Source organism: Typopeltis vanoorti, chromosome 3 (assembly GCF_054136105.1).
Source record: "Typopeltis vanoorti isolate ZY-2024b chromosome 3, IOZ_Tvanoo_1.0, whole genome shotgun sequence".
In the NCBI taxonomy this organism is placed as follows: domain Eukaryota; kingdom Metazoa; phylum Arthropoda; class Arachnida; order Uropygi; family Thelyphonidae; genus Typopeltis; species Typopeltis vanoorti.
Window position 1 is genome coordinate 109,460,936 of NC_143551.1, and position 17,181 is coordinate 109,478,116.

At 35.6% G+C, this 17,181-nt stretch overlaps 1 protein-coding gene across 5 annotated transcripts in view; it reads right to left on the reverse strand.

The window, feature by feature from the left end:
- The window catches only part of LOC150108461 (uncharacterized), a 591,316-nt gene that overhangs the window by 320,330 nt on the left and 253,805 nt on the right, over positions 1-17,181 (reverse strand). For all 5 annotated transcript variants that reach the window (XM_090415866.1, XM_090415867.1, XM_090415862.1 and 2 more), the window contains one exon: positions 4,110-4,314. In XM_090415866.1, the coding sequence (XP_090271992.1) occupies positions 4,110-4,314 (205 nt within the window). The remainder of the gene's footprint in view (positions 1-4,109; positions 4,315-17,181) is intronic.

Here is a 17,181-nt window from a genome sequence, read left to right on the forward strand (position 1 = left end):
TTCTTCTAAATCTATTCTGTAAAATCTGTGTGTTCATATCATATTCCCTCTTTTCTGCTTATTGACTAAATTTTGTAATCCACAAACCTTCAATCTATCCTAAAATAAAGCATTCTTATGCAGTTTGGTCACTCCTTTTGCTCTTATCCAACAAATCCTGATCCCCAAGAAACCCAGCCAACCAACTCCGTACACAAGTTGTCCAGATGTAACCATCTCAAAGCTTCATAAAGAAAGATAATAACTTTCTTATCCTTACTTGTCAGTGTGTTTTTGTGCATCCAAATGATACTTTGAGCTACTTTGCCCACTTTTACAATACATCTTCTGAAGTTCAATTATTTGCCTATCATCACTCTCCCCCTCCAAATAAAAAAATAAAATAAAAATAAACAAATTGCAGTCTAGTTCTATCAATGCAATAAACTGTAATCTTTACATCTGAAAAGAGGCTAACCTAATCTTACACTTTGCCACATTGAACTTGCAATATTCTATGTTTATACTCTCAGTTTTTTTCTAAATCCTCCTGGGATCTCTACATCAGCTTCAGCTTTATTAACTAGTGTCATCCCTGAAATTAGCATTATCAGCAAACGACTAGACCTCTCTCTACAATCATTCCTGATATCATTAAAGTATAAATTAAATAATAATGGCTCAAATATAGGGTCCTGTGATATACCAAAGGTTAATACTACTGCCTCCTAGATTCTACTCTGCATATAATACTCTTTGATGCCTGTTCATCCAGCCATCCTATCATCCATTCACTAGCTCTTCATTACTATTCCAATTCTCATGTTTTATCATGCTCCAGGTCAACTGGTTGATCCATGAAAGGATTAGGAGATCTCTAGGTGAATAGAGAACTATTCTTAGCTTGGATGATCTGTGATTTACCTTTTGGTTAGATAAACTGCACTACTGAAGTTCAAAGTTGGGTGAATGTTTGAAAGTTACAAAGATCAAATATGTGCCACATATATTATTATTATTATTAACATCTGACTTCCATGAAATCAAAAGACTCATCACAGAGGTCCATACTTCATGTAAAAAGATCATTGAACCATGCCTTAAACCCTTTCACAGTTTTAACACTCCACACTCTCAGGCAAAGCATCACACTCACCAATCATCCTCCATGCAAAGAACCTGCTTCTCCACATTAATGTGGTAACAACTCCTCACCAACTTATATGCATCAATCATATCTCCTCTCCTATTCACAAGGCTCTGCAAGTTGCAGTCCTTCAGTCTCTCTCTCCCATCATATCTGATATTCCACAGACACAACACTGACTTAGTGAACATTCTCTGGACCCTCTTCAATACATCCTTATCCCCTGTTGGAAACCAGGTATATGTAGCCAAATAGTCCGTATGTAGCCCAATCAAAGCTTTATACAATGAAATATAACCTCTTTTCTTCTGCATGTCAATCTTCCTCCTCATTATTGCCGTAATCTGTTGCAATGTTCTTAACATTTTAGCAATGTGATCACTAAATTTCAAGTCTGTCCACCGGCAATCCTAGATCTCTCATCTCTTCCAACCTCCTTCAAAACTTCTCCCTTAATTGCAAATTATGCATCCTAACTTTGTTTACCAAATTTCAAAACCTTGCACTTTGCAACAACATTAAAATGATAGCTCCACTTACTTGCCCACTCACAAAGTATATTGAGATTCTCCTGCAAGCTACAACATCTGCTCTATTCTCATAGTTCTTCACAAATTTGCATCATTGGCAAGCTGCATATTCCAGTTAAGCCAGTCCCAATTAACACAAGTTAAACAATAATGGTCCCAAAAACAGAACCGTGTGGCACTCTTCTAGTAACTTTTTTCTTTTTTGGGATACAACTCTTCCATACACTGCCTGCTGATACCTATCTGACAACCAATCAGCTATCCAACTCACAGTCTATTATCTAATCCCATCTGTTTCAATTTAGCTACCAGCTTATCACATGGCATTCATCAAAGGCTTTTGAAAAATCCAAGTACACCGATATATGAGGGTGATCTGAAAAGTTCTCGGTCTCAACCATAGATGGCAACACTATCGGCAAGATTTTTTTTTTCTAAGTTGATACATCTGTCATAAGCATCCATGTGAAATTGCAAATCATTCTATCAAGTAGTTTGTTTTATACAGCTGTCTGAAGCAAAAGTACTGTCTGTATCCCTTGAAATGGATAAAATTGAGTATCGTGTGGTTATAAAATTCTTTGTAAAAGAAGGTTTAATGCCAAAAGAAATTCATTCAAAGTTCATAAAAGTATATGGGCACTCTTCTCCTTCATTTTTGACAATTAAGAAATGGGCTGCCAAGTTTAAACGTGGCCATACCAGCCTTGAAGATGACCCACGTGAAGGATATCCAAAAAGTGTAACAACACTAGAAATTATTGATCAAGTGCACAATATGATATTGGATGACCAGTGAGTCAAAGTGCGTGAAATTACTGAGACTATAGGAATTTCAAAAGAATGTGTAGGATATATTTTGCATGAAAAATGCATATGAAAAGTTTGCACAAGATAGATGCTGCACTTGCTCACAGCAAGTGTGGCATCAAAAACGCACTCGTATGAAAATCTCTGAACAGTGCTTGGAGCGTTTTAACAAGAATAAAACTGATTTTGTGCATTAATTTATTGATTATGTATACATCAGTGTACAGAAGCTGGTTGTTCAGTGCCAAAGAAGACAAAAGACAAAGTCAGTTCCATCAGCAGGAAAGGTCATAGTATCGATGTTTTGGGATGCTAAAGGCATTTTATTTATTAATTATCTTGAAAATGCTAAAACAATAACCACGGAATATTATTCCAATCTTTTAGCCAGAATAGATGAAAAAATTCGTGAGAAAAGACCTGGTTTGCAGGGAAAAAAAATCATCTTTCATCAGGACAATGCACCTGCCCACAAAGGTGTTTTGGCAATGGGAAAATTAAGGAATCTGCACTAAGAATTGTTGGAACATCCACCCTATTCCCCAGATTTGGCTCCCTCTGACTTCTATCTCTTTCCAAAACTAAAACTCTTCCTCGCTGGTCAGCATTTTTCTTCAAATCAAGAAATGATTGCAGTTGTAGAGGGGTATTTTGCAGATCTTGCTGAGAACCACTACAGGGACAGGATAATGGTGCTGGAGCATCGCTGGAATAAATGTATTAGTCTTAAGGGAGATTATGTTAAAAAATAAGAATAATTTTTAAATTATAAATTCGTTTTTTCATTGTTAGGCCAAGAACTTTTCAGACTACCCTTGTATAATGAAACCAGTCTGGGTAGTGACTCTTCCCATAATGTATAACATTATACATGTCCGCAAGGTCTGCATATTGCATTAGGGGATACTAAAGAAAGTGATGTGAAGTCATTAGCCTTCTATATACGAGTTGCCCCAGTCCTGAAAATACTTCAGGTACAAACTTAGTTTGCTTACACATGGATAAAGGATTAAACCAAGTATATAATTTCTTGATATCTTTAATTTATAATATAACCAAGTGGAAAAACTTCCAATAGCTCAACCTAAAACTATTTGCCAATTTAATAATCTACATCAGTGGTGTCAACTTTGTCATATTTGGATGCAGGATATGAAGTGTTTGAGGGATTGTCATCCATAACCTAAACTGGAGGAAGGGGGTGGGGGGAGCTGTATCCAAAGAAAACCAAAAATAAAATGCATGCAAATATAGAAAAATAAAATATTGGATTTATTTAGAATGTTTTTTTAAGATATCAAAATTTAGATCTACAGTAACTATTTACTGTTATTGTTTAGATAAAAAATTCACATCAAATGTATGTTGGAAATTGTGTGTTTGTGTTCACAATCTTTTTTTAAACTAGAGTTCCAAAGATAATACACCAAATGCAATACACACACTGAATATAATTATTTGATATACTACAACTGGTTTTAGATTTGTTTATTTCACAGGAAAGTTTGCAACATTACATGAAATCTAATTTTATGCAATACTGTTAATTTATGCTGTAATTTTTCCTTTATGATTCTCAAGTATAAAAAAAAAAATAAATTCAATAATTCAAGATGCAATATTACATGAAATAATTTACTAACCTGATAATTCTCCATCTTTCTTTATCACTTGGGTACCAATCAGTCCCATTGACACTGATTTACGAGTAGCACTTGGTACCTCTAGGCCTGATCGAGGCCATGCAAACTGAGAACGATATTCTGTAGTCTTTGGAATAGCTTCAATAACTGTAGAAGTGGGGTTTTCATGAATTCTGGTGGGTGGAGGATAGCTTTGTGTCATTAGCTAAGGAAAATACATGGGAAAATATTTTGTAATGAAAATAAAGAAATATGCAGAAATACCAGATATGATTTAACATATTCAGTTCAAAATTTCAAAATGATGACAATCTACCAGTGAAAAAAAAATTATAAAAATGTGTAACATAATTATTTATTGTTATCAGAATAAGTATTATCCTTTCACATTCACTGTTATAAGAATTAAATTTTCATATCATTAATCTAATATTCTATATGCAAACTTTTCACTTACGGAAAAAAAAAAAAATCTAGTCACATAATTCCTATACCTTCAGATAGCTTGTTGAATATTAGGAGAATTTTTAAAAAAAAAAAAAAATATTAATATGACAAACATTTTATTGCAGGCCTAAAAACTTCATCTGATGTCAAAGATTTTATGCATCTGCAATCCATGAGAAAATTTATAATTTTTATATTATTCAACTGCTGAACAATCTTTTGTTATCATTATTATTATTCCTGACTACCATGGAGTCGTAAGACTCATTGTAGGAGGTTCATCTTAGATTACACAAATTCTATCATACCACTCCTTACATTCATTCACCATTTGGTAGAGTTTGTACACAATGAGTGATAATAATCATTTGCATGAGAGGAGAGAGAGAACAGGTGACACACGTGTAAGAAGATGACACACATGTAAGGACAGCAAAAGTGCAATATGAGCAGCAATTAGTCAATGGGATCAAAAAAAAAAACAAAAAAAACTATGAAGTTTTTTCAATATATGGCTAGTAGAAGATACAGTGCCGTTGACTGGGTGTAGCATAGAGGCTCACAGCATGTCTGAATAAGGGTACTCGTTCAGCCATATTGTGGTAGGCGCTGTTGCTACCCTAACAAAAAGTGTGGAAAGAAGTTTTTCCAAGTTTAAACTGATTAAAAATTATTTCGAACAACAATGACCAAAGAAAGATTGGTTGGTCTAGTAACTATATCGATAGAGGTGAACATAGCTTATAATTTAAATTTAGAAGAGTTTATAAACAGTTTTATTGTGCGATATCCTCGTAGAGCAAACATTTAATTAATATTATTATGTAATCATTTTGCATTAATGTTTCTCATGTAATAAAAACAAAATAGCAATTGGAGATTTTCTAATATTTTTATCTTATAATCCATCAGGGGCGATATTTAATTGTTTGCCTCAGGGCACAATCTAATCTGGCGACAGCCCTGAGAAGATTATTATTATTATTATTATTATTACATAGTACCTCCAAGGAGTCCAAGGACTTGTCGAGGGAGGGCACCTACTCCACAACTCTCCGTCACCACCACTCAACTACATTCATCATCTACACTAACACCATCTACCGCCGACCACCACCACCACTACCACTACTAGTATTGTTCACAAACTATCCATACCCATGGCAGGATTCGAACCCGCAGCCTTTTGGTGGGAGAGCGGATACGCTAACCACTCAGCCAACCAGGCCGGCAAAAAAAATCCCTACCTCCATATGAGACCGGTTAACTCACCTTTACTCGAAAGAGACCAGATAAAAGTTCCTCATGTTACTGTTGGGAATCGAACCCAGGTCTTTTCGACCAAAGCGCTTCGTCCATACTGACTGAGCTACAGAGATTCATATAAAAAATCTCTTGTCTGCGACAGGACTCGAATTTGCAATCTTCTGATTCAAAGTCAGACGCCTTATCCATTAGCAGACCAAGTGGATGATTATGGGAGGATGTTACAGTTTTGTGAGAATGGTAGAATGATACCACTACAGAGAATATAACTGAGATACTCACTGAGAAATTCATAAAGGTATTTAAATTCTCATGAATGCTACAGCAAGTAGAGCTTGAGTGAAGTGAGAACAAGGGATAGATGGTGAGTGAGCAGGAGGTATGTGGGAATTAAGTAAACTTAATGTCTACAAGGTTCACAAAGTGGTAGGACTTGAAAATATGCATCACATCTTAGACCTTTAATAGAAACATGCATGTTAGACATAGTATATTTTAAATAACGGTTTCACACATGTAATAGAAAACTAAATATATAAATATGTGAACTAAACATGTGAGAAAGCTCATGACATATTGAGCAAATACATAGATGTAATAAATTCTATTTAGTTTTCTCTTACATGTGCGAAGCAGTTATTTAAACAGCGAAGTCTTACATGTGCAAAGTTAGTTATTTAACAGCAACATCTCGTTATTTAACAGCGAGGTGTCGCTGTTAAATAACGAGACTGGTTGCAAATATGTGGTTTATTATTACAATTGTACAACTTAATTGTTATCCCCCTCAACATACTCCCCTCCTCTATCTATACACCATTGCATACAAATTTTCCATTGTTGGAAGCCGTGCTGCAAGTCATCAGGTGTTATCTGCTTCAGCAGCGCTGCCATTTTCTCCTTTACCTCATCCACTGACTGAAAATGGGTGCCCTTCAATGTGGATTTCAACTTTGAAAAAGGGTAAAAGTTGCATAGAGCTAAGTCGATGAGTAAGGTGGATGGTCCAACACTGGGATCTTCTTATCAGCCAGATACTGCTTTACAGACAGTGCACTGTGGGCTGGAGCATTGCCCTGATGGAGAATCCAAGAATTGTTCTTCCACAGATCGGGTCTCTTCTTCTTCCTCATTCTCTCAGCTTGGCCAGAACCTCAAGGTAATAATGTTGATTAACTGTCTGATCCTCTGGTACCCATTAAAACATTATCATACCATTGATATATATAAAAAAAAAAAAACGATAAGCACCACCTTGCTCGTTCTTGCTTTTTTCATTCTCGGTGATGTGGGAGTTTTCCCAGTGCATCAATTGTCTCTTTGTTTCTGGATAGCTCCATGCGACTTATACCTTTTTCCAAAGTTGAAATCTGCATTGAAGGGCACCCATTTTCAGTCAGTGGATGAGGTAAAGGAGAAAATGGCAGCTGTACTGAAGCAGATAACATCTGATGACTTGAAGCATTGCTTCAAACAATGGAAAATTCATATGCAATGGTGTATAGATAGAGGAGATGAGTATGTTGAAGGGAAAATAATTAAGTTATACAATTGTAATAATAAACCACATTTTTGCAACCAGTCTCGTTATTTAATAGCTACACCTTGTATGCATCATGTGTTTTGAGGAGAATGTTACAGGGTGTTGAAAACTGCCTTGCCTTGATGTGCTTGTTTAACATGAATCTTACATGGGATCAAAAGGAGTATAAAGAGAACATAATTTTCTCACTCCATATTGGAGGCGATGAGATTGAGGCTTCATCTTATAGTCCAATCTCTATGCATGGAATTGTGGTTAAAGTATTGAAGAGGTTGGTAAGGTTAGCCCAAGATCCGCAATTAGGTTGATGACAGCATCCTTGGATATTATAGTATAGTATGGGTTTACTAAAGGAAGACTGTATTTTAGCAATATACTTATTACAAGTTGGCAAATACATTGGACAAGGGAGATGTGTACACAGTAGTATATATATTTAGATCATATACTACCTGCACCAGCTGTCATACCTAAAGAAATTCATTTCTTTAATTCATTCACACCACATGCACACACAACATCAAATGGCAATCCATTCCAATCACACACCATTCTAAGAGAAAAACATCTAGCTCTCATCCTCTTCTTGATGGCATTCATTCTCAACTTCCAAGGATACCATCTTGTCCTTTTCCACTCTCCATAAAATGAAATATTTCATCTGGTGATATCCTGTATGACCCTTTCAGAAGTTTGCAAGTCTCAACCATATCACACCTCTTTCTTCTGTTTGCTAGTGTCTACAGTCTAAAAATTCTCAATCTGTCTTCATAATCAGTATTCCACAATCCTAATATCATCTTTAACACTCTTCTCTCTCTCTCTCTCTCTCTCTCTTGCTATACTGTATCAGAATCATCACAGAAACCAAGAGACTAGATCTTAACACAATAGTCGAAGTGAGGTCTTATCAAGGTCATGTAAAGAGGAAAAATGACTTCCTTATATTTGAAAGTTAAGGTTCATTTCAGCATTCCAATTATCCTTTGAGCTGTATTTGTAATCTTTGCTATTTGGCTCTTGAACTTAAACTTCCAACTACTAAAACTCCAAAATCCCTAGTCCTGATCAGTTTCTTCTAGCATAATCTCACCAATATAATATGACATTGGATATCTCATCACACCAAAGTGCATGACTTTACATTTACTAACATTGAACTGACAGCCATTTTCACATGCCCACAATTACAGCCTATTCAAATCATTCTGCAAGTGTTGCATATTAACCACATTGCTGATTACCCTACCTATCTTTGTATCATCATCATTAGCAGCACATCATTAGCTGATCCTTGTGTTACACTACTGGTTACCTTAAATCTTGCAGAGTCACATCCTCCATATACCACTTTTTGATATGTCAGTAAGTCATCCTCTTATCCATGCCAATATTTTATAATCCAATCTCATATTCTACAATTTATACAACAGTATTCTGTCAAAAGTCCTAGCAAATTCCAAAAGTATAATGGATATCCATTCTCTTTGTCTAACTCAATGGTAACATTATTATAGAATGTTAGAAAGTTGCTCAAACATGACCTTCCCTTATTAAGCTCATGCTATTCATTTCAAAGTATAGATTTGCTGTCAACCTATTTCTCTATGCAAGTCCTAACCAACTGTTCCAAAATCTTCTTCACCACTCCAAAGAGATACCAACAGATCGACAGTTGGAAACATCAGTCTTTGTGCCACTCTTATAATGCTATTGGGAGAAGAGCCTTCGTAGCTCAGTCAGTATAGACAAAGCGATTTAGTCAAAAAGACCTGGGTTCAATTCCCATTTATAACATGAGATATCTTTTTCTGGACTCTTTTCACTAAATGGCCTGTCTCATATATAGGAAGAGGGTTTTTCACCCTGAAGCTTGGTTTTTTTTTGTCCCTCAGAATAGGCAAACCAGCCCTGTGAACACACATGGATTTACAATCATATATATTGTAAAATCAAGGCTCAACCTCCCCCCCCCCAAAAAAAAGGGACAAGGGAGAAAGGGGGAAACCCCATACAAATAATAAATAAATGCTATTGGGAATGGTTTGAATGGGGGAGGGGGGGGGCATGCAGTTGTTTGCAGGTGAATAAGAAATCTGGGGATGATGGTGTATAAAGAACTAAAATTTAGTAGATGTACTACTAAAATTGTGAAGACAGTACAATGGATTATGGCAACAATGCGAAGGACACTTATGTGTAGAAATAAGGAGTTATAATTCCATTGTAATGGGGGAAGGGAAAATGAGAGGCTATCGCTGGAAGCTCTATATAAGGTGTGAGTAATAAAAGGAGGCCTGTGAGATTCTTATCAATCACCCTAATCTTAACAATAATGATGGTCTAAAAATCCCAATCATATGGAAGGCGCATATTCTATCCACTTAACCTTTCTCCCTAAGAGTTAATTATAAATAGGACCATAGGTAATTCAGGATCCTAAATCTAATATAACAACTGTCATGCTAAATTAGGACATCATTTTTACTGTAACAAAACTATCTATATGAAAGAATGTTTCTCTGATGTTATCTTAAATAGAATATAGCTTTGATGTAGTTAATTTATTTTATTTCATTTATTTATTGTAATTTTATTTTATTTTCACTAGAGGTCAGGCCAGTAGAATAACCGTTTATCAAATCATTGTCTCTTCAGCATACTGTGTGAAATGTAATTTAGCTTGTCTCTGTATGTATATATATATATATATATGTGTGTGTGTGTGTGTGTGTGTGTGTATGCTACAGATGATGACTTTAATATGAAGATCGAAACATCGGGAAATTAAAATAATTATTTATAATACGATTATAGAGTCCATAATTTGTGTACAATGAATGCTGATCACCGTGTAACACTAAAGGAAAGGTGTGAGTAAGGGATGAGGAGTAGGTTTGTAAAATGGAAAGCAGTGGCTCACTGGAATGCATTACTTGTGTGAGTCCATTTAAGGCACACTTCGATGAGATGTGTGTGACACTAGTATTTTTTCATAAGTCTTTCGACTCTGTGGAGGTCTGATAATAGTAATAAAGTCTGTCTTTTTAACAGAATCTAAAAGTGAACTGTAGACTTGAGAAAGTCAAGACAGAATGCATAACTGCAGTTCTAACTGGTTGAAGGTAAACCTTTGAAGTGTATCATGCTGATGGAAATGATGTTCAGGCCACAGCAACATGTTATGCTCAAAACTTTTGTGGTGTGCAGCAATCAAACATTCGCACCAGTAGTAGGCCTGTTAGTTCCAAATATATTTCAAGCCAGTAGGCATTAAACAACAGACTGGGGTAACTTATCCAGAAGTAAATAGATGTTAAGATACAGCATTGATATTCCTTAAAGAAAACCCAAGATGTAAATGATTTTCACCCACTGGCATAATACCATCCCCTTATTTCAATTATTTCAAGTTTTTTGAAATTGAAAAAAACTTCAGAAAAAAATTCCGGAAAAACTTTGAGAAAAAAGTTTTCATGGAAAAAGTACAAGAAACAAAAAATATTCTAGAAAAATTATCTTCATTCCTGTTCTATGTAGTTGTTTCAGAAAACTTTAACATGATGGAATTTAGCAGCTATGGAAACTTGAATATGGATATACATTACGTTTAGCATGGAGTCTTGAAGTGACCAAAAAGGCATTGGGACTTTAGAACAAAGACAAACCTGTTTATTTTTCTCCATTTCTTCCAGCATGCAATCAATATAAGTCATTACCCATATTGAATGCATTTTCAAAATTATTGAATATTATTGACACTTCTTCTTTTTGAGGATATAGTTTTAAAATAGTTATTTTATAGGCAAGCTGCTAGTTAGTGTAATGGACCAAATAACTTTAAAGTAAAGCTTTAAGAGACTTCTAGATCAGCTTGAGAATAATCTTTTTCTGTCTGGAAGGAATGAATCCAAGGAAGTGATATGTTGAGAGTTGAGGGGGGGGGGGGTATTGTCAAGGCCATGTTTGAAAAGGAGATAGGTGAAATTCTTCATTCTGTGTATAGTTTAGCAAAGACTCCAATACTAAATATCACATATCCTTCCCAGTTTCAACTCGTTCATCTTAAAATCAAGCAATGTGATAAGAGAAATTCAGAAAAAGTCAAACCTTCCAGATTCATTTCGGAACTACAGTATATACGGTCATCAGTAGCATGACTAAGATTTTGATGCCCTTGACAAATTCATAGTTATGTTTTTTTTTTTTTTTTTCAGTGTGACAATTTTGATAATTAGTAAAATATCTTGTTTCTGGCACACTTCTGACAGGTGCCCTTGATAACTACCTCAATGTTATCAAGCATGCTTATGCCTTTGGTGATCATAATTAGAATCACAGTGACATCAAGTTTCATCTCCATGTTGTAAACCCACACTTGCTTTTCCTAACAGAAACTCAACTTGTGGCTTCTTCTATCATTTTTTCTAATTACATATCCTTTGAATTTTTATCTCGAAATTCTATTTATGCATGTTTACTTGATACACCATGTCAGAGGTGTTCGATTTTTGAATCTCAAAAACTCTCTTTGCTTCATGCTTACAAGTCACTGGCTTGGTTGGCCAAGTAATTAGTGTCGCCACTTTCCAGTCAAGAGACTGCAGGTTCGAATCCTGGCAGGGGCATGGATGTTTGTGATTGTCCTATTAACTATTTACCATAGGTACTGCTGTAGCCTGTGCAGTATGATCTTTGATGTCTTTGCATCATAAAAATCAAATATAACTAACTTAAGGGTCAAAGCCAGATAACTGGGAGGACACCTCCACATAACCATTAAGGAATGCAGAGACGAAATTGAAGATTCTGAACTAGGCACCAAACAAACAAGAATGGACTAGCAATTTGGGAATTAGCCAAACTGTATTCTGTATTGGCTTAAACCAACATGATGATACAATATGATGAAATTTCATGACACACGGAGCATCACCCAGTTAAACAATGCCCCTGATGTTTTTTTGCAGAGAACCTGCATAAACAGTAAAAAGTTATCTACTGGAACAAACACAATGTCAAAAGAAAGAACTGAAGAAAGGCACCATCAACATATGAAGTGTCAATGGAAAAAAAATTAAACTGGCAGAGGAACTAGGGTACCACATGGACATAATTAGTGTTACTGAGACAAAGATTTTTTTTTTCAATTTGATTTTTATGGTGCGAAGACATCAAAGGTCATAATGCACAAGGACCAATTACCACATAATGCATGTGGTAATTGGTTAGTAGGACAATCACAAACATCCATGCCCTTGGCAGGATTCAAACCCAGTCTCTTGGCCAACCAGGCCAGGAAAAAGAAGATTGAAACAGGCGAGAATGTGCTGTATAATAAATGTAGAATGTTATATTCAGGCAATAGTAATCAGTGAAAGGAAGAAGAGATAGCATGCAATGCAAAGAACAAAGATAAACTTCTTAAGTGGCAGGAATTTCAAATAGAATTATGTGGGCTTATTTCAAAATTGGGAATTAGAAAATGAAACTTACTTATACCTATGGCACCATGAAAGATTCCGGTAAGGAAGAAGGGGGGGAGGGATTTTGAGTAACTTTGACACATGACAAATGTCTGGGGGAAAATTTGGATTCAAGGGCAAAGTTAATAATGATGATAAGTGCCTGATGGATTTCTGTTCAGGACACAGACCAATCATTACTAACACCATGTTTCAACATAAAGATTATGCACAAATTCATATGGAGAGAAAACATAGGGGAAAAAGAATAGTCTCATTGACTACATTATTGTTAATAGTGACATCTTCATGCTGGTTCAGGATACAAGAGTATACAAGGAGAATTTGAAATTGGAGGTGATAATCACTTAGTTTTAAACAGAATAAAAAGAAATATAATACTGAAAACAAAATAATATAAGAAAATTTCAAAAAAGAAAATAACAAAACCTTAATAAATATGGTCATATGTAACTACTCAAATTCTGGAAACAGTTATTCTTATACCATCCTCCCCACCAACAGCCAAGGCTGCCTACCAGTGCCTACAGAGGGTAGCCCTCATAGCCTTTTTTAATGCTTACCGTCTAATATCTTCCACTTATGTTTTGTGATATTTGTGTGCATTATTACATTTTCATCTTCTATCACAGATGATGAAAATTTCATCTCTGTAACAGAGATGAAATTTGCAACCATTAAACCTGTGTTTAATGAATCAGGCTTTGGATCTTAATGGATTTTAATGGATCTTAATAAACCTGTGATTAATGAATCAGCAATGGATTTTATTGCTTGTATCTTTTGCCTTTGAACAAATGTCTTGGGAAAAGCACAGAAAAACTCAAGCTTGCTCTTAATATAAGTAAGGTGTGTGACTGTGTTTGGTGCAAAAACCTACAGATACCAACCACTGAATTAGAAACTTATTTAATACTGTAGAAATCAGTGGTTCCACATATGCATGAGAATAGCAATCCGCTTCAAATCCCTCACATAGTTCAGTGAGATATGGGTCAGGAACAGCCTTCATTAAATGCTTCGGTCAATTGCCATGCACACAGGAAGTTCTGTTTGTCTGTATAAGTCTTCTCAGACGACAGCGATCTTGTTCTTGACAGACTGTCTTAGAACCACAGTTATGCCACTTACACAAGCAAAGTAGGTTATTTTTCCCACTGATTAAACACTTGAGATATGTCACCTTTTGAGAAACCAGTCAGCTGCACTGTTTTCAAATTGTGACGCCAGCCAGACACCCACAATAAGCCCATTATCAAACTCCAAAAGATACTTTTTGTTTTTCCCATTGTGATCGACACTATTACAATTACTGACCAACAGCATTAAATAGTTGCCTAGAAAATTTAGTGGTGACCCATATGACCAAGTACTTTGCATGTACGCTATGTAAGTGACATTTATGTACATCTGCATAAAGGTTTTTAATTCCATGGCCGGTATGCGTATTATGCAAGCTCTTATCTTATGTTCTTCCTAGGAGATGTAATATTGTCATTACATTATGAGGAGAGGTCACTACCCAGACCGGTTTCAACAGCTTTTTTGAGGTCTCATCAGTGAGTAGGTAGACCTGGAAGATATCAAAGCTTAGTGAAAAGAACTTACATACCTTCACTATACGAATGCCATAAAGGTGTGCTTATATTTTGTAATTAAAATGAAAAGCCAAACGGCTAGTTTTCTGGCAACTTAATAGTTATTAAAAGGATAAAAATCCTATGTTTTTATCTAGCCAGTAAGTGAAACTCAAGATCGAGAACTACGATCTATGAATTTCTCATAATGTAATGACAGTATTACATCTCCTAGGTGCTGTGTTTTACATTATGAGAGAATATCAAGAATAGTGAGGGAGCTTGCTCCACCTTTGCTTTGAATTGCCTTCGCCGATAGTTTTTCGGCATTGAAACTCATAGATCGTAGTTCTCGATCTTGAGTTTCACTTACTGGCTATATAAAAACATAGGATTTTTATCCCTTTAATAACCCCTGAAAATCATTGATGCTTTCTTTCATGCTAATTGATAATTTCTTTTGTGCTAATGTTCAGTTTTTACTGCTTTTTTTTTTCTATAAGTATTTCCATGGCAACCATTCATCGGATTTGGCATTAGACCTCCCCCACTCTCTTCTAAATCTTAAAACATGCGCTGCAGCTATTCAACATTTCACATTTCAACTTAAAACTTAGAAATTACAGGATAAATTTTTCTTTCTCTTCATGCATGCCTTCTACTGCTGTCTTTGGAACAACTTCTCATATGTGTAGAAGTTTTTTTTTCTTTGCGTCTTTATAAAGTATATTATACTTAACAAGAAATTAAATTCTTGTTTTTATCCAAGCATGAAGACATGAAGTAACTTCATGATAGGTTACTTCTATATGGAGGTAGGTGAATTCCCATCAAATTGCCCTAACCATAATGTGTAGCATACTTACTTTTGAACACATTTCTATGCATTATTATTATTATTATTATTATTATTAAACAAGACCTCTGGAGTCAAAGACTCATCTGGGAGGTCCTTTTATCACACACACATCTCATCATACCGTGTCTTAAACACATTCAAACTCCTTGCAGACACCACACTCTCAGGCAAGGCATTCCAATCATTCACAACTCTGCACGAAAAAAACCTACCTCTCACTCCCCTACTCACACCCTCTTTATACAGTTTCCAGGGATGACCTCTGGTTCTCTCCTGATCTCCCACTATTCTCTGTAGAACTTCTCCACCGTTGATCTTATAATGTTGGATTCTGAATACATAGAGATTGGAGTAATTATTATTTGCTTCAGAATCCAACATGATCTTCCATCACAAAGGCTAGACTTGTAAATATTATTTAGTGTAAACAACTTATTTTACAATTTAATATTCATATAACTACCTTAATTTTGTCTAATATTTAATTAATTATTCAAAGATATATGTATTAATAATGAAAAGACTGTATTAAATATTATTAAGCTATTTTAATTATTACTATGTTAATATTATAAGAGTTTGTATTTGATAATTTAACTGCGCATTAATTGAAATGTAAATATTCTCTATTTATTCGTGTTTGTAGAAATTTAGCGTTATGCAATAGCTCAATTTTATTATGTTTTGTTTGGTTGTCATGGAGACGCATGTAAGTAAGCGAGCACGTTTTTGGAACACCATGTGAGAAGAAGGTTTATTGAAAAGAGTTTTAGAAAGAAATCACAAGAATAATTTAGGCGGGAAGAACGGATATATAAGCGATGAACGCTGAAATTCATCGGCTGGTCAATGCCATCGCTGCCAAAAATTTGGGCATTCACAAATGTTATGCAGAGCAGACTACAAGTGTGTGAAATGCGGTGGCAACCATCCCTCGCACACTTGCGTCAAACCAAAGTCCACACCTGCTAAATGTGCGAACTGCAGTGGCCCACATCCTGCTAATTACAAGGGCTGTTCTCTCTATCCATCCAACCTTCAAAAACCTAGACAGGAGTTAATTCAGCCCACGCAGAAAAATATTGTGAGATATGTGCCTGAAATCAAAGCACGAAAAGTTACACCAGATAAATCTTATGCTTCTGTGGTTTCCTCACGTAACACCGAGGCACTCCCTGCAGCTAGCAGTCAAAATTCCTCAGCAATTCTTGCTGCCTCACTAGGGGAGATGCTAATGGCCTTCAGCAAAACAAATCCAAGCCAGGCCGATACCAACAAATTCCTTAGGAATACTCAAGTCATCTTCTCCATGATTAATGACTAATTCAGCTTCAACATCAAATTCTATACAGATAATATTCTGGAATGCAAACGGTCTCAACAACAAAAGTTTGGAATTACAGGAACTTACAGATCATTTACAAATTGATATTCTCCTCATAAACGAGACTCACCTACGTCCCTGCGATAATCCCAAACTCAGAAATTATTCATTACTTAGAAATGACAGACTCAATGCCAGAGGAGGAGGCACTGCCATCTTTGTAAGAAGAAACATCCGCTATAATGAGATTAAGAGGACTAATACATCTAACCTCGAGGAGACAGGCATAGAAATTCATACCAACAATGCAGGCAGCTTAAAGATTTATTCTGTATACAACCCCCCTGGCAAACCTTTACTCCCCTCTGATCTCTCTCAGCTACTAGATACAAATGAAGCAATAATTGTAGCAGGAGATCTCAATTCTAAGCATCCTTTATGGAACAGCAAGAGTTTTAACAACAACGGAATGATCCTCTACAATTTTGCCTTGAAGAGAAATATTGTTATTGCAGGCCCAATCGAGCCAACACATTATGGAGCGATCGGCAGACCTGATGTTTTGGATAT